The following is a 26,762-nucleotide window of genomic DNA, read 5'->3' on the forward strand; positions in this document are numbered from 1 at the left end:
ATTAATACTCCATGCATTTTTACATTTTTACTTCATATATTAATACTCCATACAACAAATTTTACCTCACTTCTAAAGTGAACTTATAGGGAATCTTCTTCCCTAAAGTAGTCCAAATGAAAATCACATTTTAAAAACTGTGATTATACACTTAAATTTATAGTTTGCCTAGGCAATGCCCCCTTTCAAAATCTAAATGAGAACACACATGTTACATTTGTTCCCTGCAGAGCTACATGACCCTTAAATTAAAATGAAGGCCCTAATTCTACACCCTGTGTTGATATATGTTCACAATAATTTATGCATAGTTAAAAGATGTTTAAGCCAACATATTTTAGTTGTGGAAGCATAAGGGTTCAAATTCTTGTATTTTGCTTAGTAACAATAAACTATTATAAACTGTTTTTATTCTGCTTGGAGACAAGGACAGGACTTTCCAAAGATAAATAAAGTAAACTAGTTATCAGCGTTTGTAATATCTAAAGTATATGTTACCCTTCTAAGAAAAAGTTTGCACCCTAGCTGCAAGAACAGGTAGAAGAAAATAACACAGTCCACCAACAGCCTCGTCCTTTAGCCCTCATCCTCTGCATTACTTACTCTCTCTCCATAGACTTAAAGGATAGTGAGAATCAGCTGGTGGTACAAATAGCAGACACCAACCATTAATCTTCATGTAATTGAACATTATCTTCTTTTGGCTGATGTTTCTCAGAGAATAAGTTTTTTTTCACTTCAACTTGCCCATACATTCTGGTCATGACTCGCCCCCTAGAGCACTGCAGTACTGGAGAGGCATAGCATGTGCTTGTTCCAATTGTCATGGCTCCATGCTACACCTCTACAACCGACGGACCTGGGGAGATGGAAGTCAATGAGGAGGGGGAGTGGGGCTTCATGTTTCATTTGTACTGGGCCCCACAATTTCTGAAGGCAGCCCTGAAGACATTGCTGGTATTCTCTTCAGTGTGTTTAATTGCTAGAAAACCTCTAAATACAAGTTCCAAGGGCCCAGTGCTGGTAATATTAACAAGTGACACTGTCACGGCGGATAGAGTCTAGAGTAATTCGTAGGACATACTTCCCACAATGTTGATTGAGCAGAAGTATGAATGTATAATGTGTCTATGTCATTCAAGAATGAGGATGTGAATAGTGCAAGGGGTGCGGAGAGTGTGTGTGGATGTTGAGGGTGATCACTAGTGTTGACAATGGGTTGGAGTATAAAGAGGAATGGGTCTGACAGCGATTTATGTTTTAAAAAAATCCATCTATTTTATTCATGGAATTGTTGCTTTAAAGTAATTTTAGAAAGAAAAAAATAGAAGTAACATAATTTATTACATAATATTGAAATCATATGGAAACTTTTTACTTATTTCAGGGTTTATATGGCAAAAGACATTTAGATAATACATTGTATATTGTACAAAAATATCAAAATAGAGACACAGAAATATATTAAAGGAAGGTCATAGCTTAAGTATAGATTACAATAATCACCTAGATGTAGAAAGAATAGCATATGTGCAGTATGGAAAAGGTGGTGGTGAAAAGGGAGGATAATGGATATTGCTATATGACATAGGGCACAAATGGGGAAGTATTATAATGTGACCTTATGAAAGTTTGATGGAATATGATTGTTTTCCATTATTAAGTAAAGCTAACAATGGTAATGTGCTAATAATGTGTTCTTGCTATAGTTTGATTACCTTTCTCTTGCATAATAAATGGGAAATTAAGTTTTCAGTTTATTGCTCAAGCCTGGATAACCCATTTTCTTACCTGATAAATGATGCAGTTTGTGCAAAAATAATGACCTTATTCATAACAAGTACTATTATATTATTACATTTCCAGGGGCATTGCCTGGATTGTGGGTGGATGTGAGAAATTTTTATACTGTGAAAATGGAGAAGAAGAAGGATGGAGAACAGTCTAACAGTCTAGACATGCCCCCTCCATAACTTGATCATTCCTCCTCTAGTGAGGGAACCACCTGGGGACTTTGAATTTTTCTACTAGACTAAAAGTTGTCAGCCAGGCTCTGGCAACGCATCTTCTTGGATTTCGGGGGTAGGGGCTTGTCCTGGGGCAGAAAAGGAGGAGCTCTTCATTCCCAAGCATGGCCCTGACAATGTGACAGATAGACTGTAGAGGAGTAAGCAGATCATTAAACAACAGTGAGTCTTAAAGAAAGCCTATTTAATTGCATCTTACTAAAAAGTGTAGATATTTATTTATCAGTATGTTAGTTAATATACAGATAAATAAATATCTACACTTTTTAGTAAGATGCTAGTAAGGAGACATTTCAGGCAGGACGTCACCTCTGAGTGTCTTCACAGGCATATATATTCCGGAGGCAAATCGCGTTGAATTGAATCTCCCTTATATTGTCTGTAGCTTAAAAGTCATTCTCTTTTCCTCTACAAGTCTGATTAGAAAACTTATGTATTGCTCTTCTAAGTCTGGGTGGTATTGAATCAATTAAATTCTCTTTAAATTCTTGGCATATAAAGACATAGAGAACAGGATTAATGCAACTGTTGAAGGAAGCCAGACAGAAAGAAAATGTTTCATAAATTGGAACAAATGGACTAATGTAATATGGAAACCAACAGATAAAGAAACAGATCACAACTGCAGTGATGATCTTATAGGGTCGCTTAGACCTGTTTGGTCTTTTAGCTTTTTTAAGTTTTAAAAAAATGGTATAATAACACATTAGTATGGTGGTGAAAGGGATAATAAACATGGTGAGAAATCTGAGGACTTCATATCTGAAAGGTAATTTCAACATATCAAAATAAACAAACAGATCAGGAAGAGATAAGATAAAACTCACTACCCAAATAATTGCTGAAATGATGCGGATACATTTGGGTGATCTATAAGTTTTGGACCAAAATGGCCACATTACTGATACACAGCGGTCAATACTCATGGCGGTTAAAAAACAGACACTAGTACACATTGTTATAGTCAATATAATAAAGATAACCGCATAAAAAGTAAAAGATTCTGCTGTTATACCCAAAAATAACAAAGGGATAGATGTGCAGCATATGAAGTCAGCTATGGCCAGGTTTAGGAACCACACAGCACTGATCGTTTTCATCTTGAATCCAGCAATCCAGATAACTAAACCGTTCCCTGGGATTCCCAAGACAAAAGTGATACTGTAGAGAATGTATATCAATAGTTCAAATATAATAATTTGGTAACTACTTCTGTATCCATCATCTCGAGTCCACTTAAAGACAAACTGATTGTCTGAGAGGTTAAAGTCCATATTGGATATTCCCCTGAAAGCAGATTTGAGAACAAACAATGTTATTAATAATTACTCAGTGTGTTCTGTCTTTGACTTAAAGTGAAAAATGTATCATGGCTCGAAAACCATACTGGTAGGTTAATTAGCTGCTATCAAAATTGACCCTAGTCTCTGTGTGTGTGTGTGTGTATTAGGGAATTTAGTCTGTAAGCTCCAATGGGGCAGGGACTGATGTGAGTGAGTTCTCTGTACAGCGCTGCGGAATCAGTGGCGCTATATAAATAAATAGTGATGATGATGATAGCAAAGTAACCCAAACATTATTACTTTCCATCATTTACATGATGCATATTGTTTACCCATCACTGTAAAAATCCTTTTTTGTCCTTTTTCTCCTCTCTCACTTACTCTATGTATTCTTTCTTTTGCTGACAGTTTCTCTGTAATATTAGCTACAGAGAAGAGGGAAGAAACAGATTGTGTAGGACTTCAAGTAGTCTGAAAATAAATATACTTCTGAAGCTACAGCTTTGGTGAGAGGAATTTAAATTAATTTAAAAAATATTTTACTATATTACCATGACCAGAACAATCACTTGTGATATTTTAAATATCTCAGGATGCATGAAGCACAATGCACAATGGTACAACAGAATAGAAAACCAGGAAATTTTATACCCAATACACACAAACATACACACATCTACCACATAGCCAACCTGGCAAACACAACACTTGTTTTCTAACAAATTGCAAAAGTGCAACAAGTGATCAGACATTTTCACTTGCACTAAATTATTTCAAATAATTGCAGATTTATTGGTATAATAATCTTTCTATCTCTTGCTACATAACAAGTCATCTCTGACCTACGTTAAAATAAGTTTTACAACCTCAACTTCAGATGCCAAAAAATGTATGTATACCATGAATTGATGGACAATGGAGTATAATGAGGGCAAAACCACCATCCCTAAGCAAAAAACACGACCAGCAATCCTAGCATGCCAATTGTTCAATTAGGAATGGGTAACTCAATTGTGCTTTCAATGCACACAAGTATGCACACATCAACCACATAGCCAACCTGGCAAACACAACACTTGTTTTCTAACAAATTAGTTAGCAACCCTAGCATGCCAATTGTTCAATTAGGAATGGGTAACTCAATTGTGCTTTCAAGTTTTAAACATAATAATATTCACAGTATATGTTGCAGATATAAAAAAATATGAGAAAATCAGAATTAAAGAGGAATTATCATTTTATGGCAAGCAAAGCTTTGACCTTAAAGGACATATTGATGATGAGCAACCAGGGGGCGCACGCAGGGGGGTTCTGGGTCTCCAAAAACCCCTCCCTTACGCTAACGAAGTGCCCCACATAGCAGCCATGGCGCTGTCAAGGAAGCGTCCACAGCGGTGCTGTGTTGTATACAGAACCGCCGCGGAACAGCGCCGCGGCTGCTGTATAGTACAGTGCTGCCGAAACGGAGCGCAGCTCTCTCGCATGTTTTTTTTTGGGGTGTTTTTTTGGGTGGGGGAAACACCCCCCCCCTCCCAAAAAAAAAATCCTGCATGCGCCCCTGGCAACATAGCTAAAGTTATTAACATTTCAATCATTGTGGGCAGTATGTCAGCACCATACAAATCCCAAACAGTTTTCCGGCCACGTGTATTTTTTAAAAACATGGTTTTATAAAAAGAAAACTAACTTTTAATTTAGGGGGTTGTTTAGATCTATATAGGTTTGGGAGATTGAAAACAGGTTAAACTGCTTTAGGAATTTAATGATTGCATTTAGCCTCATTTACTGAGAGGAAATCAGGACTGTTTATTATTTGTTATACTTTTGTGTGTTTAAAGATTTTTAGGAAATTTAATTAAATGCACTTGAAATTCACGGCTTTTCACAGATGTGCAAATGGCATTAGATGTATTGAGCCAAACATTTAATTTCCAGCATCTCTGAGGTGCTGGCAAATTCCTGGTCTTGTTTGGCTAGAAAAGGGCCAACTGATCCATGTGCTTCTCCGTAATAACTCCCAAGTAGGCAGCTGATGTCCCAAAAGATCATTTACACTGTGGTTTTCTACTTTTGTAGTTCATAAATGATCTTTGGTATTTGAAATTCAGTTTGCAGAGTCCTAACATACACAGACCGAGAGAGACTAAGGACAATTTAATAGCAGACAATTAAGCTACCAGTATGTTTTTTGGAGTGTGGGAGGAAACCGGAGCACCCAGAGGAAACCCTATGCAAACAGGGGGAGAACATACAAACTCCACACTGATAAGGCCATGGTTGGGTACTCATGACCTCAGTGCTCTGAGGCTGAAGTGCTAAGCACTGAGCCACTGTGCTGCCCATATGCTCAGCTGTGTGCTACATGGAATGGGTGAAAACCATTGCTCTGTGATGCATGAATCTAAATGTGTCTAATAGTTGTACAAAGAGAAATAGGTATTGATGCATAAATAAATAAACTTACTGGAACCCAAAATCCTGTATCCCCTTAAATAAGGTCTGATTTGAATCATGAAATTCCATGTTGACTTTTTCCCTACAGATACAACAATATAAGTTTAACAAGCATTTTTAAAATAACAAATAACCATAAAAATATAAAAAAATAAAAAAAAATCTTGTTACTAAAATGTTCTGTAAAAACTTAGTAAATGACATCCACTTTTATTTAAAGAAACAATATAAAAAACAAACAACCAGAATCATTGCATTCTGCTAGACCTATTTTATAAATGCAATACGCTGCTTTGCCTAAATATATATCAGATATCAAATATATATATATCAGATATCGGATATCATATTACATATCAGGCTTATACCGGCAACATGTGAAACACCATTAATATTAGTCTCATGTAAATTTGGAGCATAAGAATAAATATGTAAAAGCATATTTCTTCTTACCTGAATAATCCAGGGGAATATAAAAGGAAAGACAGTCTTAATATCTTAATAGTAGAAGAATAATTACACACGCTGGATACACTGGGAATCCTGAAGTCTTTAGACGTTCCTGAAGTAGAGTCTAATATATGCTGGTGGCCAAAAATTATCAAATTATACTGTTTCAAATGTATTTTCCACATGTTACATAATATCCAGACTCATCTGAAATTAAAACCACAGATGGCAGGCGTGGTAATCCAGATCCCATTCCAAAAAGTGGTTACCAATTAAATATTATTTGTCTCTTACCATAGAATATTGTTACTGCGGCAGATTATATCCTCATCGAAGAAATCACCCCATTACACATCCTTTTGTGTCATCTATGTCTTCTAGATATCACATCTAACTCAATGTTACTAAACTTCAGTTCGTTGTGATAATGATATACTCACATGGGTTTGGAATCTAATCCAATGGTGTGACTCATGGGGCGATTAGATATGGAGATATTGAAACTGAAAAAAACCCTACAAAGTGTGTGTGTTTGTGTGTGCATGTGTGTGTGTGCGCGTGTGTGTTCTACAGTGTTAAAGAATACAAGTATCACAGAATAAAATGCCATCGTATTGCTACCTATTAGGGAAATTTAAGAAATGGTCAAAGATATTAATATTTTTGCAAGCTTGCAAGGGGCAACATAAGATTCTTCACCAGGAAAACTCAGACACAAATGTGCTTTCATCAGCTACATTAACACACTGCATAATTAACCTTTTTCAAAAAAGGTATACATACCGCGCCAGGTACATCCCAAGACTCCTAGAGGATTGGTCAAAAGCTATAGTAAGGAATTTTATATCTCCATTGTATAACCAGTCAGCCTAGGAGTGGTGCACCCACACATAATGATTGCTAGATACATACTAAAGAAAGAAATGATGTGTGAATAGGGCTCTCCAGAAATCAAATGAATAAAACTTATAGCCAATGTTATTGATATGCATTAAAATAATGTTGTATAACGTATTCAAGAACAAAATTAACGAAATATTAAAATATGTGAAGCAGTCCTGCTACTCTGTAATTCAGGACTGTCCTGAGCTCCTTCTAACATAATCTAACTCTTAAGGAACAGACCAGCTATCTGCTTTCAACTTGCAACAATTTTGGGTCTTCAATGTCTCTTGCCTGCCTCCTGCAGGACACAGCACAGCTCCTCATTTGTCTGTCTCCTGTGCATTTCCTCTTTTTAAAGCTTTTTATTCAATTGTCATTTTAGTCTGAGCTTATAATGCACATTTACAAACACCACAAATAACGATTTGGGTAAGTCAACCCCAATAAATTTCACTATTGTGAGGTTAAGGAAAAATATAAAAAGTGAGGGATATTTCAGACCTGGGCTTTGTGGAGGGGATAAGACTTGTTTGGCCATGTTCAATGCACAGAACTAGGGAATCCCTACTTGTCTTATTTGCATGCTGTCACACACCAGGCTCTAAGGTCCTGTTACTTAACCCTTTGCTGTCTTTCTAAGCTGACCCTGCAGTCCACAAGCTCTGCTGGTCTCAGGTCTCTCTGCAGGATGCTGCCCAGTCTGTCTCCACTCCAGATATCCCCCCAAAATTAGTAAATGGGCACTGCCATCTTGGTTTCAGTCACCTGCTCTCCCTCAGCCAGTCAGAGTACTGCTTCAGCTCAGCTGACTGCAGCTTCCAATCAGGGGATAGCAGTTAGTATAAAAGGACTTTCTGGAGACCTTACCTGTTGCCGGTGCAACGTTTATTCTTCAGACGCCAACATGGTTCCCAGCAGTCTGCAGTCTTCTAAGCTATTTCTGCCCAGACAGTGCAGTCCACAACTTGGTCCTAGTCTGGTCCAGCAATACGGTTCCAGTCAGGTCCAGCATACCGATTTCAGTCTGGTCTAGCATTCCAGTCCCGGTCTGGTCTCCTTTGTCAAATCTGACCACTGTCTTGCTATTCTTCACTACTTGCAAGTCTCCAGTGTCATATGTACCAGTTCTCTCTATTCCATGCAAAGGAACCTAATCAAACCACTTACCTTTATGCACATAGTCTCCAGTTCTGCTCAAGAGACACAACCCAGCCCAGCCCAGGTATAGACAGATCCTCAGGTGTCACAATGCATTAACAACATAGCCATCACTAATTTCATTTTTTACCTTGTCTAAAAATTTTGAAAGTTAATATATGTGCGCAGTAGTCAAGTATACATTATATATTGGGAAAAAGTACACAACCTGCTGGTTCAGTATTGCCTATTATTATTTTTTTTTCTTCAAAAGTTTCTAAGAGGGCCTGATGGCATTATCATAGCTGGGTTTACATGTCCAAAAAATTTTTTACTCCACCTCCTCATTCTGCTGCAAATAATTTATAAGCTTTATTTCCGCAGAAAAAGAAAGTTGGAGAGGGAAACTCTCTAGGGCCAGTGTTTCTAAATGGTCAAGAGAAATGGAAGCTAGGTTGAACCAAATTTTGAAAAGGTATGACTACATGTTTGCCCAGGCGGTACCATTTACTGTGTGCTTCTCCATTTTCACCTAGTCTATGTTGTCATTATATGTCCATCATATGGTAAAGTCAAAATTACTTCTACCATGGTAGCCGGTTCCTGAACTCTTGACACGCATGAGCACTTTGGGAGAGAATAAAAGCTATATCATTTTCAATTGGACTCGATTCTTTACCAAACTTCTTGGCTTCTTGGTCTCTTTTACCAAACTGACAAAATTATGTTGTGAAAACTCCTTGATACAAGATCTGATGTCAGAGTATAGGAGTGCACACACCCAACAGGTTGTATTAGTAGTATTGCATTATGTTTAGCTGTGTTGAGCCACGTCTTGCCAATCCAAATAGCTGGTATAGGAGAGAGCATTTAAATGTAGACGATAAGAAGTAGAAAGCCAAAATGCATTGTTTCAGTTGAACACTACACAGCAGAAGGAAGTGTCATTTGATATAAAACAAGCTTTGGTTTTGAAGAATTTGTTTCTAGACCCGTTATTTAGACTTATTTGCAGTAGGAGGTATGTATCCATGAAGACTTCCTTTGACACTTTACTGCAGAATCTGTTGTCCGCAATATCAGGTACGGTTCTCTCCGATGTGGTTCGAGTGCCTTTCAGACCCAATGTCCAGGATGCAGCCTTTATATGCCTCTCTAGGGTATCATGGCTGGGCAGACTGCACCTGTTTGGAGTTACAAGACGTCATTCTCATTAGTCTTAGACAACATTCCAGCAGATATTATTCTGTTAGTATGAGAGATATATTGTTGGGTGTGCTTGATATGGGTAAAGACACCACACTCCACATAAGTATTTCATGAGGGGATAGTTCTGAACTATAGAGGGAGTGTATCTCATGCCCATTAGTGCTAAAAGTAAAGCATTCATCCATTTAAGGCCAGTCGAGAATATTTTGGCATTTTTGTTCTTCACTATGGCATTTCCTCTGTTTACTTTCACATTTGATGGTGAGTGGGAGTGTGAAATTATTGCTTGATGTTTAAAGCCTTTGCATGACTTACCCAGTAAAGTGTGTTCCTTGGACAGAGTTAATTATGGCAGGAATTCCAAATCTACTTAAAAATTCCTTTAACAGCTTCTTTGCTAGTGTGCAAAGATAAGCCTCTATTCAGTTACTGAACAGATCAACAACAACCATAACATTTCAAAATGTTGAGATTTTTTTATTTGTATAAATTCAATTTGTCAGAAATGGGTGCTGCGGAATTGGTGGTGCTATATATAGTGATCGCGATGAAGATGATGTTAGACATTTTTTCACCTTCTGGATACTGACATAATCATATACAACCTGTGTACACGTTTGAAAATTTACTCTTGCCACAACTAGAGGCTTTTAAGAGGGCAACAAGTTCTGTCACCTGCGCAGATATTGCATAGCGTAAACTAGCTCTTTCTTTGATATACGAGTCAGTGACAATAGCATACCCATCCCTTAAACATCCGTCTTCATTCCTGAGCCACTGCCATCATTGTACAATGTAAGGTCAGCATTATTGATAGGGAATGTCTGATAGATCATCTCTGGGTTTAAGAACTACTGTAAATCGGTGACTAATTCACAATTGTGGCCTTTACCTTCACCAGGGGCAGGTACAACTGTAGCTGACTTTACATATTATACCTTTGGATAGTGATGTTAGGATTTAATAAAGGTTTCTAATACTTTGTGAGGTGTTTCATTAGCATATGCAGTATTTTTGCGTTGAGTAGGCACATAAATGTACAAATGTGATCCCAGTACAATATTTGGCGTTCGCTAGCAATTGGCTGACACCTAAGGGGAATCCCAGCTTCAATCATTTTACATTTGTCTCATGCAGTAAGCATGTTTTTCAATAAAAAAAATTCATGATTTTTTCCCCCTCGATTTAGACTCTAAGGGCTAGATTTACTAAGCTGCGGGTTTGAAAAAGTGGGGATCTTGCCTATAGCAACCAATCAGATTCTAGCTTTTATTTATTTAGTACCTTCTACAAAATGATAGCTAGAATCTGATTGGTTGCTATAGGCAACATCCCCACTTTTTCAAACCAACAGCTTAGTGAATCTAGCCCTAAGGGTTGAGGAAAAAGAAATATCGTATTATTTATTTAATAAAGTGGTGTATGATTGTTTGGAGGAGTGTGATGCTTAATTAATCTTTATTTTTATATTTAGGTTGGAGTCTTAGGGAATGTCAGGAGCCTTAGTCCTTAGTGTGACTACTAGGCTGGCAAAGTTGCCAATTCAGTGTTCCCAATCCTTTTAATTACCCCACTCCTGAGAGCCTGAGCAACTTTAAGTTGGGGCTGGTAGCTTCCAGATGCTGGGCACACTGTTTTTTTGTGCCCTTTCCCCCTGATGTAGACAACATCCTTATGATAACCAGCCTGGTGTTGCTGGCAGGTGGCCTCATGCTCTTGGTCTCCCTGTTATAATGAAAATAACCCCTTTATTCATAATTCTGCCCAGGCTGGCACCAGAGGAAGACAATAGAAAACTCTGACCCATCCTCATCTGGTATCAGAAGGACAGGTAGGACTCCATGCATTAAGGGATTAAAATCAAGAATTGAAAAAAAAATTGAATTAATTGCCAAAATTATGTTTAAATCTAGTAAACACAATGCAATCTTTTGTGACCACTTTGAAAAATAATATATATTACAATTTGGGATACGGGTACAAGGTATTTGCAATAAGTAAAACTCAGAATATTATCCTAATTCATTGTAATAGCTGAAATTGTTGTGTCTGGATCAGTATGGTAAAGATGTAGGGCCTTGAGTCATTAAGGAAAGTAAGGCAATAAAATGAATAAATGTCCCCCTGGGACAAACCATGTTATAGGGCAAGGGGTGCAAATTAGTTTATTATTTTGCATATAAGTTAAATACTGGCTGTTTTTCCATGTAGCACACGAATACTTGAAAGCTTTATTTTTACACTGAAATTTAAGGTTGATCTAGGACATGCTCTACCCAACTATAAATCTGTCACCACATTTTAAATTTACCACCCCTCCCAATGCAACATGGTTTTGCCCAGGTGCAAAGTTACTCCTTTTTTATGCTTTACTTTACTTAACGACTCAGGCCCATAGAGTCTGAGAATTGCACGAACAACCTACCAAGACCTAAATGTTTGTATAAGACACAATATTGGGCAATTGGGTCACTGTTTTACAAGGACTTGTATCTGCACCTCCTCCTAATAAATACTGTTGAAGTCATTTTCTTTCAGTCATGTTTTATGATAAAAGGCAGAATTATTTTCTGCAGGATTTATTAGCAATCATATATATTGAGTGATTTATGATTCATGCATTTCAGGTTATAATATGTACGTTTTTCCTTTGCACTAATTTTCATAAATATTCCCATACAAAATGTGTAATGACAAAATCCGAGTCTGCCTATGGAAACACAGGAGAGGTCATATACAGAGCTGTAACAACAATGATTTGGGATGTCAAGCCCCTATTCAAGGTTACTGGAGAAGTGTCAGTAACTAAGTAATATCAGGATTCTGGTGTCTGCCTCCTGTGCACCTTAAGAGGAAGAAGCAATACGATTTTGTAATGTGGGATGAGATATTTGAGATATATCTGAGATATTTAAATGCATGTAAGAGAGTGTTCCTGGTTAACAGCTGCTTAGTTGCCTTGTATGCCCAGGTAAGGGAGAATCGTCCATGATCTACACGTTCAATATATATACTTTTATGGGAAAATGCATTTATAGGCAAAATAAATAAAAATAGTCCGAATGTGCTTTTAGTCTCATGATTTATTAAATATATGTACAAGGCTCTAAGTAAGACAGCAGATGGCAGTAATTAATGTTTTCACTTTTTCCACTATACATTTTTCCATCTGATTCCAAAAGTCATCAAAAAGCTGCACAGGGCATTTTTAGAGGGACAGTTCCTAAAATTGCAATGTTATGTGACCCTTTTTATGCACTAGGTGGACAACAAGACATTGGTGTTTAATTAAATGTACCGTGAGGTCCCTCTTGTTTAGATTGTAAATAAACCATAGCTACACATCTATAGTAACTACATTGATCATTGCTCTTAATCTTGGATGAGAGTCAGCTGAAGAGCTGTTGCATCACACATGGTAAGGAATTTGGACAATATACGGCAGTCTTTAAGACCTTGCACTTCTACATCTTTAGAATGTACAGTCACGATGAAGAATACATCCTGTTACACAATGAAGTTGATCAAGAGAAGAATACAAACGTAAGCTCCATCGATTTACCCAAATACAAACACCGTTATACAAGATATGATAACCTTTAAAACTGAAGGACAATTGTAGAAGTGGCTCCTGTAGGCTTGTAGAACTGAAGGGATCGAGTACTCACATAACAGGACTCAGTGACAAGAAAACGCAGGAATTCCTTCAGACACTTTTCTGACATCCACCAAGTTCCAGAAATTGTTAAGTAACATTTCATGATTTTATATAGTAGTGCAGTATATGTGTGGGTTATAATACAGTTTTATAAATGTTTGTCTAATTGTCTACTGTATGTGGATAAAAGAGTTTAGTAAATTTTTACTTGAGATCTTCTTGAAAGACACTGTTAACAAAGCTCTAATAGCATGAACTGCAGATAGGCATTAAACAAAGATACAAAGTAATACATTTCATGATAATATGTTCCTGTATTATGGTTACTGCCTTGCTTTACCACAGGAAGCAATCCTCCAAACATATCTCAAGCTTAAAATGAATATTTTCAATTCAGATATGTTTTGCCATTTGCTGTTTTCCTTATAATGTGTTCTCCTTGAAATTGTCTTCATCTACTACTATGGAAAATCACCTGGATGGAGGTATTGAAATAGGTCTACCAATTGCAATGACCTTGACCTCTTTCAATAGTTGTATCAACCCTGTACTCTATGCCTTTATTTGCCCACATTTTTCAAAAGTTTTTTTCCATGCGGTCAATTTTTTCCTAAAATCCTTTGTAACCAGAAGGAAAAGATATGTAGGAGATAGAATGCTTTTATTTGAAATGGTTGAAGTAGTTCTATTAATATTGTAAGTTGGGTTAATTTTTCCTTTTACACTTATTTAAATGTTCAGCAAAACATCTGATAATATTCAATTCTGCACATAATTGGCCTCATGTGGAGTTCAACTTGTAAGTGAAAAAAAAAAACAATTTCGGATACTGCTCATGTCCACCAGCCAAGAATCCTCCCCAGTTTTCCCTCAAACTGAGACAGATCTCACACCTCTCAAGGCTTAGAGAGACAGGGGAGGTTGGGCGAGCCTAGCAATGTAAAGGCGTGTCCACGCTCTTTATGTGCTATATTGAGTTTGGAGCAGCCTCAGAAAAGGTCTCTAGGAGATGTATCTCTTTTGCAGGTGTTTTCTCCTGGTGCAAGTTCTGTGCTGATGATGGTGACCATGAACACAGACCTTGCAGTATTTAAAAAAGAAAACAATTAAATTAAATTTAAGAAAAAAATTGCGTTGCAACCCCCCCCCCGCCTGCAGATTAATCAACCCTAGTGCTGTTTGGGGGGGAGAAACACGCATTTGTTTGTTTTTTACATTATTATTATTATCATTTATTTGTTAGGCGCCACAAGGTTTCCACAGCGCCGCACATAGTACAAACAGTAGACTATACAGGGTATAACAGTACAGAACAATAAACAAAAAGTACCAATACTTCAGAAACTCCAGGCAGGCAGATGCAATAGACACGGAGCAGAAGAACGGGTAAGGAGACAGGAGGGAAGAGGGCCTTGCTCATTCGAGCTTACATCCTAAGGGAGAATTGACAGACCAGGCACAAGAGGAGCCGGTTGAGGCAATGGGAGAGAGGGGAGAATGAGCGGAGGAGATAGGGGTTACGTGAATGGTGGTAGGCTTTGAGAAAGAGGTGAGTTTTGAGTGCACGTTTAAAGGAGCACAGAGTGGGAGAGAGGTGGATGGAGCGAGGGAGGTCATTCCAGTGAAGGGGGGCTGCACAGGAAAAGTCCTGGATTCTGGAATGGGAAGAGGTGATCAGAGTGGAGGAGAGGCGACGGTCATTGGCCGAGCACAGGGAGCGGGCGGGAGTGTGAATGGAGAGGAGGTTGGAGATATAAGGGGCAGTAGAGTGGGAGAGCGCCTTGTAAGTGGTGGTGAGGAGTTTGAAAAGAATTCTGTAGGGGAAGGGGAGCCAGTGAAGGGCAAGGCAGAGAGGGGAGGCAGAGGAGGAGCGGCGTGAGAGGTAGATGAGTCTTGCAGCCGCGTTGAGTATAGAGCGGAGGGGGGAGAGACGAGAGTGGGGGAGGCCGGTGAGGAGGAGGTTGCAGTAATCCAGGCGGGAGATGATGAGTGCGTGTATGATGGTTTTGGTGGCCTCCTGAGAGAGAAAGGGACGGATGCGGGCGATGTTGCGTAGTTGGAAGCGACAGGCTTGGGCAAGGAAATGAATGTGGGGGGCAAAAGAGAGAGAGGAGTCAAGGGTGACACCCTATATATTGGTTGATTTATCTGTCTTAAAGGGCTGCTGCGATGGATGCACTTAAGTATATCATGTAAAACGACCCATAATACAGATAAAGAGGCGTTTGTGCAATTTGCTTAGTATCCTAATCCTATATAAATTACAGGATGCAATTTATACTGATGATTTAGGTGTGAATTGCATCCAGCTCATACAGGCCCTTAGAGTTGAACGCATTTGTGCTCCAAATGAACGCAGAAAAAAACTATTTATATAAAGTGTTCTTACGTAGGTATGTAGAGACAAGCGTGTTTGGAGATATGTCCAAGTCAGAATGCATATAATTTGTGGCAAACATACATCAGGCATATAAGTGTGTATGCACAGTCCCAGAATTTGTGCACATTTTATTAGTAATCATATTTATTGAGTAGGTTATGATTCATATATTTCTGCTTATAATGGGTACATTTTTCCTTTGCATTAGTTTTTGTAAATATTTCTATACTTTTTAATACATTTATGATGACAAAATCAGAGTCTACCTATGGAAACACTGGAGAGGTCATATACAGAGCTGTAACAATGATGATTTGTGATGTCAAGCAGCTATTCAAGGTTGAATGCATTTGTTTATATGGAGAAGTATTAGTAAATAAGATCAGGATTGTGAGATTTTTTTTGTTGGTTGCAGGTTATTTTTAGTTAGGGTAGGAGAGCAGTGCAGTCGGTAACTCTGCATATGGTGCTCGGTTGATCTTGTCATAGGTCACTACACCCCTTTGTTTGTGGTGTCATCGTATGGTTGGTCCGCCTGTGAGGAGGACCCTCGGCCGGTATTTTCAGGTTTATACTGGCGGTTTAAAGGGGGTGTAGTCTTGCCATTGGACAGATTTTAGCACCGGCCAATAGATAAGGTATGATCCTGGGTTGGTGGTACTATGGTCTGACCTTTCCACCGTTATTTGTTTTGCTGTGGCTGACTGCCCTGCTCTTGTCCGCCTTACAGTCCTCTTTAGCTTAAATTTATAATTCATTCCAACGTTAAATTTATAATTAATTGTAATAAATTCTATTAGTTAGTCCAACGTTAATTTGGTGTCCGTGTCTTTATTGGGGATTGTAGAAGATGTTATGCTACGGTATGGTGTGAGTCGAGGGGAACTTCCACGCTGTGCATTTTATGGTCCTTAACTTATACTTTCAATATATATACTTATATGGGAAAGTGCACTTTATAGGCAACATTCAGCCAATTTAATACAAATATTACATCGTACAATGGTAACACAATGAAATAAAGATTGTCCCAGTGTGCTTTTAGTCTCATGATTTATTAAATATACAAATGAGGTTCTAAGTAAGACAGAAGTTGGGGAATTAGGACTGTTCCTAAAATTTGTAATGTAGATGTGACCCGTTTTATGCACTGGGTGGACAATGTGGCATTGGTGTTTTTAGATTGTAAATGAACCATAGCTACACATCTATAGTAACTACATTAGTCATTGGTCTTTATCTTGGATGAGAGCCAGCAGAACAGCTGTTGCTTCACACATCGATAGGAATTTGGACAAGATACAGCAGCCTTTAGGACCTTGTATTTCTACATCTGTGTAATGTACAGATAGAATGAGGAAGTAATACATCCTGTAACACAATGAACTTGATCAAGAGAAGAATACAAACTTAAGCTCCACTGACTTAACCGAACACAAACAGTATTATACAAGATATGATAGCCTTTAAAACTGAATGACAACTATAGAAGTGACTCCTGTGAACTTTGTGAAACTGAAGGTATCGAGTTCTCAAGTAAAGGCACCCAGTGAAAAAACCTCAGGAATTCCTTCCCACACTGTACTAACATCCACCCAAGTTCCAGGAACTGTGAGGTAAGATTTCATGATTTTATATAGTGCAGCATATGTGTGGGTTATTCTATAGGTTTATACATGTTTGTATAATTCGGTCTATTGTATATGGATAAAAGTGTTTAGTAAATTTTAACTAGATATCTTTATGAAGATAGGCATTAAATAAAGTCAAAAAGCAACATGCAGGATTAATAAGTTGCTTACACAGATAATGATGAAATATGCTATATGGTAGGGAAAAATAATAATAAAATATAAATAAATTTTGCTATTTCTCACTTGTTTAAGATCTTTGGGGCTCATGTACAGTTGCACGTAATCTTTTTTTTGTTTTAAATACACATTTCCTTACTACTAGTGCACACCAAAGATACAAATGAATACTGCAATATGCAGATTCAGCCTCATCATACACCAAGTTTTTATACCTCCCCTATGGGAGGTCCCGGAGGGGAGTTGAAGTGTAGGGATGGAAGGAGAATTGCGTCATTTTGGCCCTACCCCTGCAATGCAACGGCTGGAATGCGTCACTTTGCCGCAGGGGGCAGGGTCAAAATGATGAGATTCATTGCGAATAACGTCATAGAGGTTCCCGACCTGCCTACTTCACTAGGAAGTGGGCAGGGAGCGGGAGATTGGCATTCTGGGGAAGTGGGCATGTATGTCTTACACTTACAACTTACAGAGAAGTAATGTGAGAAAATGGGTGCAGGCGATCGTCAGACGTGTACAATTATTAAGTACATTTGGCTAGGTGTATAGATAATTGCGACACAATTAGAGGTTTGCCCTTGGTGCAAAGATTTGTCATAAATATCAAATATTTACTTGTGAAGTGTGAGGATGCCGGAGGTGGGGGGCAATGAATTGTGTCATTTTGACCCCAACCTACGCAAAGCATACTTTGTCATGGGGGTGGGGTCAAAGTGACGTGATTCACCGTGAATGGCACCATGGAGGCAGGATGCCTACTCTCCCAGGAGTCCGGGAGACCTACCCGGTATTCAGGAGTCTCCCAGACATTCTAGGAAAGTGGGCAAGGATAAGATTTGTGCTGCTGCTAATCATCAGCACGGACTTTTACAGTGGATAAAAGAATAATATAAATAACGTGTTTATTACATGTGCTTTTCGCAGATGTGCAACCAATAATAGGAATGGAATGAGACCCGAACTCTAGCACCTTAGAGAAGTTGGTAAAGTCAAGTACTTTGCTAGAGAGTCATAGACTGTGCACCTTTCAGCAAAAGCAGAGCACTCCCACTATATGCACCTTCCCCTCCACTTTTTGTAATTTAAATATTCTCTTCCTGCAAAACAAATCCATGTGTAGGTGCAAAATTAGGAGCACTTATGCGCATGATCCATTCTCAGCAAACGCTCCTGACACGGACAACTCCTCTGATAAGGTGGCGCAAACTGTTTCACCCTCGCAATCTCTGCCATCTTGACCTGAAAATCCATTTGGCCAAAAGACCAAGCACGACATCACAAAAGACTATGTTGAGCTTTTAGAACTTTTCACAGTTGTAAACGACCCTTACTGAATAATGAACTTCTTAGATTTTATATATTCTAATATTACTGTCCAGGTGACAAGAGGGTCTCTTTGGAATTATAAAATTTAATAGAGTGATGAAAGATGGTTTTGGGAGTATTTAATTAAATTAAGTTACATTTTTAGATGTTGTTTGACTTTTTTTTTTTTTTTTCTATGTGGTACTTCAGGTCCTAGCAGAAACTGAATGCTGATTTTATTTATTAAATCCCCTTTCTATATCATATTACAATATATTTTTTTTATCAGTGATGACTTTATTTTGTATATAAAATAACAGTATAATTTTCTCTTTTTGTAGTGATCTACAATTTACTTCTTCTTGCCAAGAAAATGGAGAATAGATCCTCTGTTGACTCAATTTCTAGTTTCAATGTCAGCAATTTCTGGGGAAAACATTGTGACCAAACCGATATAGAAGATGACTGTGTTGAACATTTCATTAATGTTTTCTCCACTGTAATTTATACATTGACATTTTTACTGGGAGCAATAGCAAATGGATTTGTCATCTGGATCAAAGTCTTCAGGATGGAGAAGACATACCGTTCAATTTTATACCTTCATTTGTTCATCTCAGGTTTTATCTTCTCCTTATTCCTCCCGTTGAACATTGTCTACTTTGCGTCCGGCACTCATTGGCCATTTGGTAATTTTATGTGTAGGTTGAACAGTTTTATTTTACATCTTAATATGTTTTTTGGTGCCTTTATTCTCACTTTGTTCAGTATAGACTATTGCATTGTTGTAAAGTTTCCCATTCGTTACAATTTCCACAGGAAGCCCCGCTTGGCTTCTCTAGAAGTCCTTGTTGTTTGTATCCTTGCTCTCTGTGTCACTGTACCTTATTTTATTTTTAGGCGTACATATGATTGTCATGGCACAACCAAATGCCTCTACAGCTTTGATGAGCATGTAATGAGAGGACTTAGTGACGTGGGTAGATTTCAACATCAGGTCATAGTAATTATTGCATTCACAGCAGGTTTCGTAATCCCTTTCATGATAATATGTTCCTGTATTATCGTTACTGCCTTGCTTTACCACAGGAAGCAATCCTCCAAATATACAACAAGCTTAAAATTAATATTTTCAATTCAGATTTGTTTTGCCATTTGCTGGTTACCTTATCATGTGTTCTCCTTTCTGGAATTGTCTTCATCTATGGAAAATCACCTGGATGGAGGTATTGAAATAGGTCTACCAATTGCAATGACCCTGATCTCTGTCAATAATTGTATCAACCCTTTACTCTATGCCTTTATTTGTCCAGATTTTAAAAAAGTTTTCTCCATACGTTCCATTTTTTTCAAAAATCCTTTGTAACCAGAAGGAAAAGATATGTAGGAGATAGAATGCATTCATTTGAAATGGTTCAAGTAGTTCTATTAATACAGTACGTGGGGTTCATTGTACTCTTTATATCCTTTTAATTGCAAAACATCTGATAATTCTCAATTCTGCAAATATTTGTCCTCATTTAGGGCCTCAATTAGAGTCCAACTTGTAAGCGCAAAGTCAAGGATCCATCCCAGTTTGCTCTCAGACTGAGACGGATCTCCCTCCTCCAACTTTCTATGCTTAGAGAGGTGGAACGAGGGAGGTAGTGGGCAAGCCTAGCAATGTAAACCCTAGTGCTGTTTGGGGGTAGAAGCACACAGTTTTTTTTAACATTGATTACTTTACACTTAAGTGTATCATGTACACCGCTTTACAAGAATACTTACCAACTATTGAACTTTGTTTTCCGGGAGTCTGCTGGGGCAAGGTGGGTGTGATGGGGACGGGGCTCCAAAATTGTGTCATTTTGGACCCGTCCCCATGACGTAATGATGCAAACTTTCCCGCCCCCCCCCCCCCCCCCGTGATTCCTGGTGGTGGGGCCACCAGGAATCGTGGCGTTTGGATCTAATTCTGCCCACTTCACTAGGAAGTAGGCAGAATTAGGGAGATTGCCACAATCTTCCGGGAGTCCGTGAGACTCTCTAATTTGCATAGTATTCTAAGTCCTATGTAAATTACGGGATGCAATTTACACTTTTGATTGAGGTGTGAATTACATTCAACCCCTTTAGAGTTTGCATTTGTGCTCCAAATGAACGCAGAAAAAACTATGCATATAAAGTGTACTTACGTAGGTATGTAGAGACAAACATATGTCAAGATGTGTCCAGGTCAGAAAGCGCATAATTTGTGCCAGACATAAGTCAGGCATACTAGTATGTATACACAGATTTTATTAGTAATCATATTTATTGAGTGAGTTATGAATCATTCATTATGGTTATAATACGTACAATTTTCCTTTGCACTAGTTTTCAAAAATATTCCCATCATTTTTAATACATTTGCAATGACAAAATCCAGTCTGCCTATGGAAACACAAGAGAGGTCACAGACAGAGCTCTAACAATCATGATTTATGATTTAAAAAGCTACGGAATATGTTGGTGCTATATAAATAAATGATGATGATGATGTTAAGCACCTATTTAAGGTTGAATGAACCTGTTTATATGGAGAAGTATCAGTTAGTAAGTAAGTAAGATCAGGGTTGTGAGATTTTTTTTTTCATTGGATAAGATATATGAGATATATGTGTGAGATATTTGAATTTATGTCCTTGATCTACACTTTTAATATATATGCTTATATGGGAAAGTGCATTTATAGGCAAAATTCAGCCAACATAATGCAAACATTAAATTGTACAACGGTAACACAATTTAATAAAGATAGTCCCAGTGTGCTTTTGGTCTCATGATTTATTAAATATACAAATGAGGATGTAAGTAAGACAGCAGTTGGCAGGAATTAGCTTTTATACTTTTTCCACACATATACAAATATTTCCATCTGGATCCAAAATCCCTCAAAAGGTTGCACAGGCCATTGTTAGAGGGACAGTTCCTAAAAATGTAAAGTAGATGTGACCCGTTTTATGCACTAGGGGCCTGATTCATTAAGGATCTTAACTTAAGAAACTTCTTATTTCAGTCTCCTGCACAAAACCATGTTACAATGCAAGGGGTGATAATTAGTATTCTGTTTTGCACATAAGTTAAATACTGACTGTTTTTTCTAAAAAGTTTCTAAAAAAGACTCAGAAAGGCTTCATTAGTCATACAAATGCAAACAATGGTACATATAATGACATTATAACTGAAGGTGTATTTTTCTATACCTACAATATAAGTAAGAAGTGTTTACAACATATATAAGATGAACAATTAAATCACACATTAAATGTTAAGAAATTTATTTTTACATTTGAGATAATGTGGTTCCCCTAAGTATTTTCTATGTGAGGGACAATTTAACTTCAAATTCTTTATTAAAACTATTAGGAAATAGACTATTTAATTTATAAATCCATGATATTTCTGCCCTTGCAAGTTGATGTTTCCAATTACTTTATATTAATTGAATTCCCCAGAAATTGATCAAAAATGTTTAAGAACATTTATGTTTATCGATGAAATGGGCCAAAACAGAATGGGTTTCCTTCCCCTTTTATATATTCCAGATGTGTTTAGCCAGACCTAACATAAACATTCTGGAGGTCTTCGTTTTGATGCAGAGTTTCGGTGGACTCTTCTTCCAGCCAGAACTGGTCCATACGCAACTAAATGCCACAACATTCAATTCATCTTGGTGTGCAAAGGACACTAACTACAGCTTACAATTTCAGGGAGGAACATACGTAAGTAAGTGCAGCCATGCCCGCTCCATCTTTGTACGCAAAAGATACTATTGCCTAAGATCTCGAGGAGTGTCTGGGTGGAGAAGAGAGGTTCACTGTACAGTACGGACGCGCCAAACCCGAGACCACGCAGCTGCGTCCAATTCAAGCAAGGTTCTTCTTTTTCTGACGCATCTCTTACTAGTGAGGAAAGTCATGGATGTATGCTATAGCATGCTTTTACAATCAAAAACAACTGTTAAAATTTATTATATGTTCAGTAGACATTAAGAACATCCTAATAAATGTATTTCAATGTAAAACAAATATTAAAAAAACTTTTTAAAAACTTTTTTTAACACCAATGCCCATATTATTAACCAGTGACATTAATTGATTTCTTGTTCTGTGCATTCTTATGCAAATTTATATTCCACAAAGGTATTAGATGTATAGTGTAGTGTCATGTGTAATAGAGCTGAGCAGACCTACACCCGAATTCATCAACGCATATATCTTCAGATCCACTCCTTGTTGAGTTTAGGTGTGCGTATGCCTGAATTCTGTGTGTTTTAAAACAAATGCAGGTTGCGCTCAGTATGCGTACCTTGCTTAATCAGGCCTATAATGTGTAATCATCCCTTGTTGACATATAATTTAAAATTACTGATGTTTGACTAATATGATATGCAAATTTTTCCCTATCTCCCCTCCAGATGAACAGCACGTCATCAATATATCTATACCATGACACCAGGTTTGCCCATAATGGGTTGAAATCCCAAATATACCGTAACCCATAAGTATGGTAGCATAACTCAGGACAAACCTGGTGCCCATTGCTGTGCCTGTTCACTGGATATAATAATTCTCATTAAAACAAAAATAATTATTTGCTAGGATATACATTATTCCTTCCTGTAGCAATTGTTTCAAACCTTTTCAGAGTTCGGTGTTATGTAAGAAATAGTCTACAGCTGTTTTCTTTTGATGTTCAATAATTGTGTATAATGAGGTTTCTTATATTGTAGCCAGATGGTAATCATCTTGCCACTTCATAACATCCAATATATTGAGGATATCATTGGTATCTTTCAAATAAGATGGATTTTGAACTTCTAGCAACTGTAAATGGAAATTAATAAAAAGATGATAAGTTTGTAGTTATTCCATTTACCCCCAAAATTATGGGTCTACCTGGAGGGTTTGTAATACTCTTATGAATCTTCAACAAAATATATATGAAAGGTGTGGTTGGTTCATCAATAATGACATATTTTTTTAATTCAATTATGGAAACTTCCTTTATAATTAGGGGTAGGGCCAATTTTTAATTTGTTCTATGTGGTCTCTTCTTTTTTAATTGTCTTTCTATTTCTGCTATATAATTTTCCTTGTCTAATATAACCACAAACCCCCCTTATCCGCTGGTTTTATGACAATGCTTGTATCTTTTTATTTTTTTTATTTATTTTTTACCTGTAGTACTTTTAGAGCACGTCTTTCATAATTTGTTAAATTGGGTCTAAATTTTTTCTTGTCTAATTCTCCTATTTCTTTAATTTCATCAGATACTAATTTATTGCAACTATCAATTAAAGGACCTGCTGTCTATTTCTTTTTTAATCTGATCCATTTTCAGCCCCCTACATTCAATGAGAAGTTGGATTAGGGAGTATGAACAATTGTCCAAAGTTTTATTCCACTTTTCTATCAGATTTACGTCGTCCTTAAAAGATAGGGATTTAAACACTGTGAGGCCCCTAGGTATTTTATAATTATCCAAATATTTTTGTAACATACATTTGTCAGTCCAATGTCTAGTTTAAATTTTTAAAACGCCCTATAATCTATAGAAACATTTAAATAAATCATGGTTTCCCTCTGGAAAACTACAGGTATCATCAGCGCAATTTTTTTGGAAAATAATTTAGTCTTCTCTTATACCTATAATTGTAGCATGTCAGATCCACGGCCACACACCAATACAAAGCATTATTAACCAAACGAGGTATCACAAAACAAAACAAAGCTTTGGCGCTAAGTGCTGTCACTATAATATTGAATAGACCTGTGAGGTCCAAAAACCTGCTGACCAAGTGGGAGGTATTGCGATCTCCCAATTACATAAGAAGAAGAAAAAAATTAAAGATGAGGACGGCCGCACTGAGTGTAATTCCCTGATACTGTAAAAATTGATTAAAAATAATTATTGCTGAAGTCAGCATATAAAACCATTGTAAGAATTTAATATATTCCATAAAAGCACGACAAAGAATGCTCTCCTGTATAACCAATTAGCAGGCTCTTAAGTAAATAGCTAGATAACAATTTACATGCACAAATATATAATATAATTAGTCATTGAGTGATATTAGCAAGTACATCATTAAGCAAGCATGCCAGAAAATATAGTAAATAATAAATATATAAAAAATAGAAAATTGTCTGTGTTAAATAGATCTAATAAGTCAGCTTGATGTGACCTTACCTCATTAGTGCTGTGATCTTGTGAGATTTCACTCGATAATAGATTAATTGTGTGTTTGAAAATCACATTACCTGCCATAAAACAGTTTCAAGAAATAAGTTCTATATAATCTCATTACATTGTGTTTTATATAGTACTGTAGATTTTCATCGATACCAGTTAATCAAAATATAAGATGTTTTAGTGACATCTGTTGGTGGAAAGAAAGATTGACAACTATCATATTAATATCAAAAACTCAGTCTAACGCTAATTCACTATGGTAAAATTCCTAGATTGTCTCTTACATATGAATTCAGTGTACATAAAAATATAAACTTTACATAGCAACATTATGCAAGCAGGCATAAAAATAATTTCAAACATTAACCTTAACATGATACATAAACATATGACTATCCAGGGATATAATGCCAACCATTGGTCACAAAAATACTGTATAAACCACATCCTTATTTAAACCTGGGGGATTTATGGCTTGACACCAGTGTAGCCAATATTATTACCTTTGTATGAGTCATTTGTTTATCTGCTTCCTCCTCAGATATCTATGAAATGTGCTCTATCCCTATGCATCTCAACTCATAGGACTAGAATAGTGATCACATCTAAATTGTTGTGTTATTTTCTTGGGACAAGATTTTACATCTATGTTCACCGAGGGGTATATTTACTAAACGGCGGGTTTGAAAAAGTGGAGATGTTGCCTATAGCAAACAATCATATTCAAGCTATCATTTATTTAGTGCATTCTACAAAATGAGAGCTAGAATCTGATTGGTTGCTATAGGCAACATCACCACTTCTTCAAACTCGCAGTTTAGTAAATCTAGCCCCAAGTCTCAACTTCAAAAGTCAATAGTACAACCTCTAGCCTGGCATGGTGATGCTTGAGTTTGTCTTTCAGATGCCTTTTTTAATCCTGACACCTGTTAAAAGCAGAAAATAAAATTATTTGATATATTGTATGTGTATTTTTGGGAAAGTAAAGTGGGAATTGACCCTATTCTGACTAATAGTCCAAACAATAATTGTTTTGTTTGTCAGGGTCTTCTCTACATATTGTCTCAAGTCTGTCTACTTTCCTTCTTCCTTGTACATCCTGTCATGTCACTTGCTACATTCTTTGTGCATACCCATAGTTTTTGTCAAAGTCGAATAATTGGATGAAAGAAAGTATATTGATTAAAATTGTTTTACCGTGCGTTTGCGATCAGTACACTACGTGTCATGACGCAATCGCATGATAAATTACGCACGCATACACTTACACATTCACTTGTATATAGTTCATTTTTATAGTTCCAACCCACAGTCATTTATGAACAAATGTTATTGAATTTATAGTTGTATATAGTAATGGCAAGAAGCATTTTATTGAGATCTAAGGTTCAGGTTAGAGGAAACATATCATGTTTGGTGTCATTCTAATCCCCTATTTATCCTTAGTGATCCGGTTCCATCAGCTGTAAGATCGCACTTCGTGTATGCTAATTATGGAATATAGGGAATTAGTGATCAGAATGGTATTGTGTGTATAATGTAAATAGACCAGTTTGAACTAGCTGTCGGCGGGAAGATCAGTATGCATCTGATTGGAGAGCTGACCGCCACCCTTGGAGGGTGTCGTTTGACCTGACCTATGAATTACACTATACTGGACTGTCCTGGAGCCTGAAACTATGGAAACATGCCAAGTCATCTGTATTGTATTTACTGTAACAACAAATGTATATATATTGCTCTGTGGAATCAACTTGCAGTTTTTTGACCACAGACTTCAGGATTGAATGACTGTAAGCTGGATCCAGCAGGGCGCAGCTTAAGTATCGGCTGTACTTATTTATTTAATTGTTATTCTTTTGCTGTTGCTAATAAATCGCTTTGTGAGTTGGAACCACATAAATCACATAGACAATGATTATTGGTAAACGATAAAATAATTTCAAT

At 37.1% G+C, this 26,762-nt stretch overlaps 2 protein-coding genes across 3 annotated transcripts; one reads left to right on the plus strand and one right to left on the minus strand.

The window, feature by feature from the left end:
• Nucleotides 1-1,401: 1,401 nt before the first annotated feature.
• LOC142108031 (C3a anaphylatoxin chemotactic receptor-like) lies at nucleotides 1,402-5,841 on the minus strand. Its single transcript, XM_075191721.1, has 2 exons — nucleotides 5,775-5,841; nucleotides 1,402-3,314 (listed from the first exon to the last, which is right to left on the minus strand). The coding sequence occupies exons 1-2, from the start codon at nucleotides 5,831-5,833 to the stop codon at nucleotides 2,414-2,416; spliced, it is 960 nt and encodes a 319-aa protein (XP_075047822.1). The 5' UTR covers nucleotides 5,834-5,841; the 3' UTR covers nucleotides 1,402-2,413.
• A 7,138-nt stretch (nucleotides 5,842-12,979) lies between these two features.
• Nucleotides 12,980-20,458, plus strand: LOC142107908 (chemerin-like receptor 1). Of its 2 annotated transcripts, none has more exons than XM_075191566.1 (2): nucleotides 12,980-13,189; nucleotides 18,941-20,458. In XM_075191566.1, exon 2 carries the CDS (start codon nucleotides 18,973-18,975, stop codon nucleotides 19,963-19,965), a length of 993 nt encoding a protein of 330 aa, XP_075047667.1. In that variant the 5' UTR covers nucleotides 12,980-13,189; nucleotides 18,941-18,972; the 3' UTR covers nucleotides 19,966-20,458. The 2 variants fall into 2 exon arrangements, with proteins under 2 accessions (XP_075047667.1, XP_075047666.1); XM_075191565.1 differs by lacking the exon at nucleotides 12,980-13,189 and adding an exon at nucleotides 16,728-17,099.
• Nucleotides 20,459-26,762: the final 6,304 nt, after the last annotated feature.

This window comes from Mixophyes fleayi, chromosome 11 (assembly GCF_038048845.1).
Source record: "Mixophyes fleayi isolate aMixFle1 chromosome 11, aMixFle1.hap1, whole genome shotgun sequence".
NCBI classification, from domain to species: domain Eukaryota; kingdom Metazoa; phylum Chordata; class Amphibia; order Anura; family Limnodynastidae; genus Mixophyes; species Mixophyes fleayi.

Excerpts from the sequence above, each read along its gene's own strand:
- LOC142108031 (XM_075191721.1), bottom strand. The coding sequence starts at position 5,833 with ATGGAATTTCATGATTCAAATCAGACCTTATTTAAGGGGATACAGGAT. Across the intron at positions 3,315-5,774 it reads ATACAGGATTTTGGGTTCCA|GGGAATATCCAATATGGACT; the intron begins GTAAGTTTATTT and ends ATCTGCTTTCAG.
- LOC142107908 (XM_075191566.1), top strand. The coding sequence starts at position 18,973 with ATGGAGAATAGATCCTCTGTTGACTCAATTTCTAGTTTCAATGTCAGC.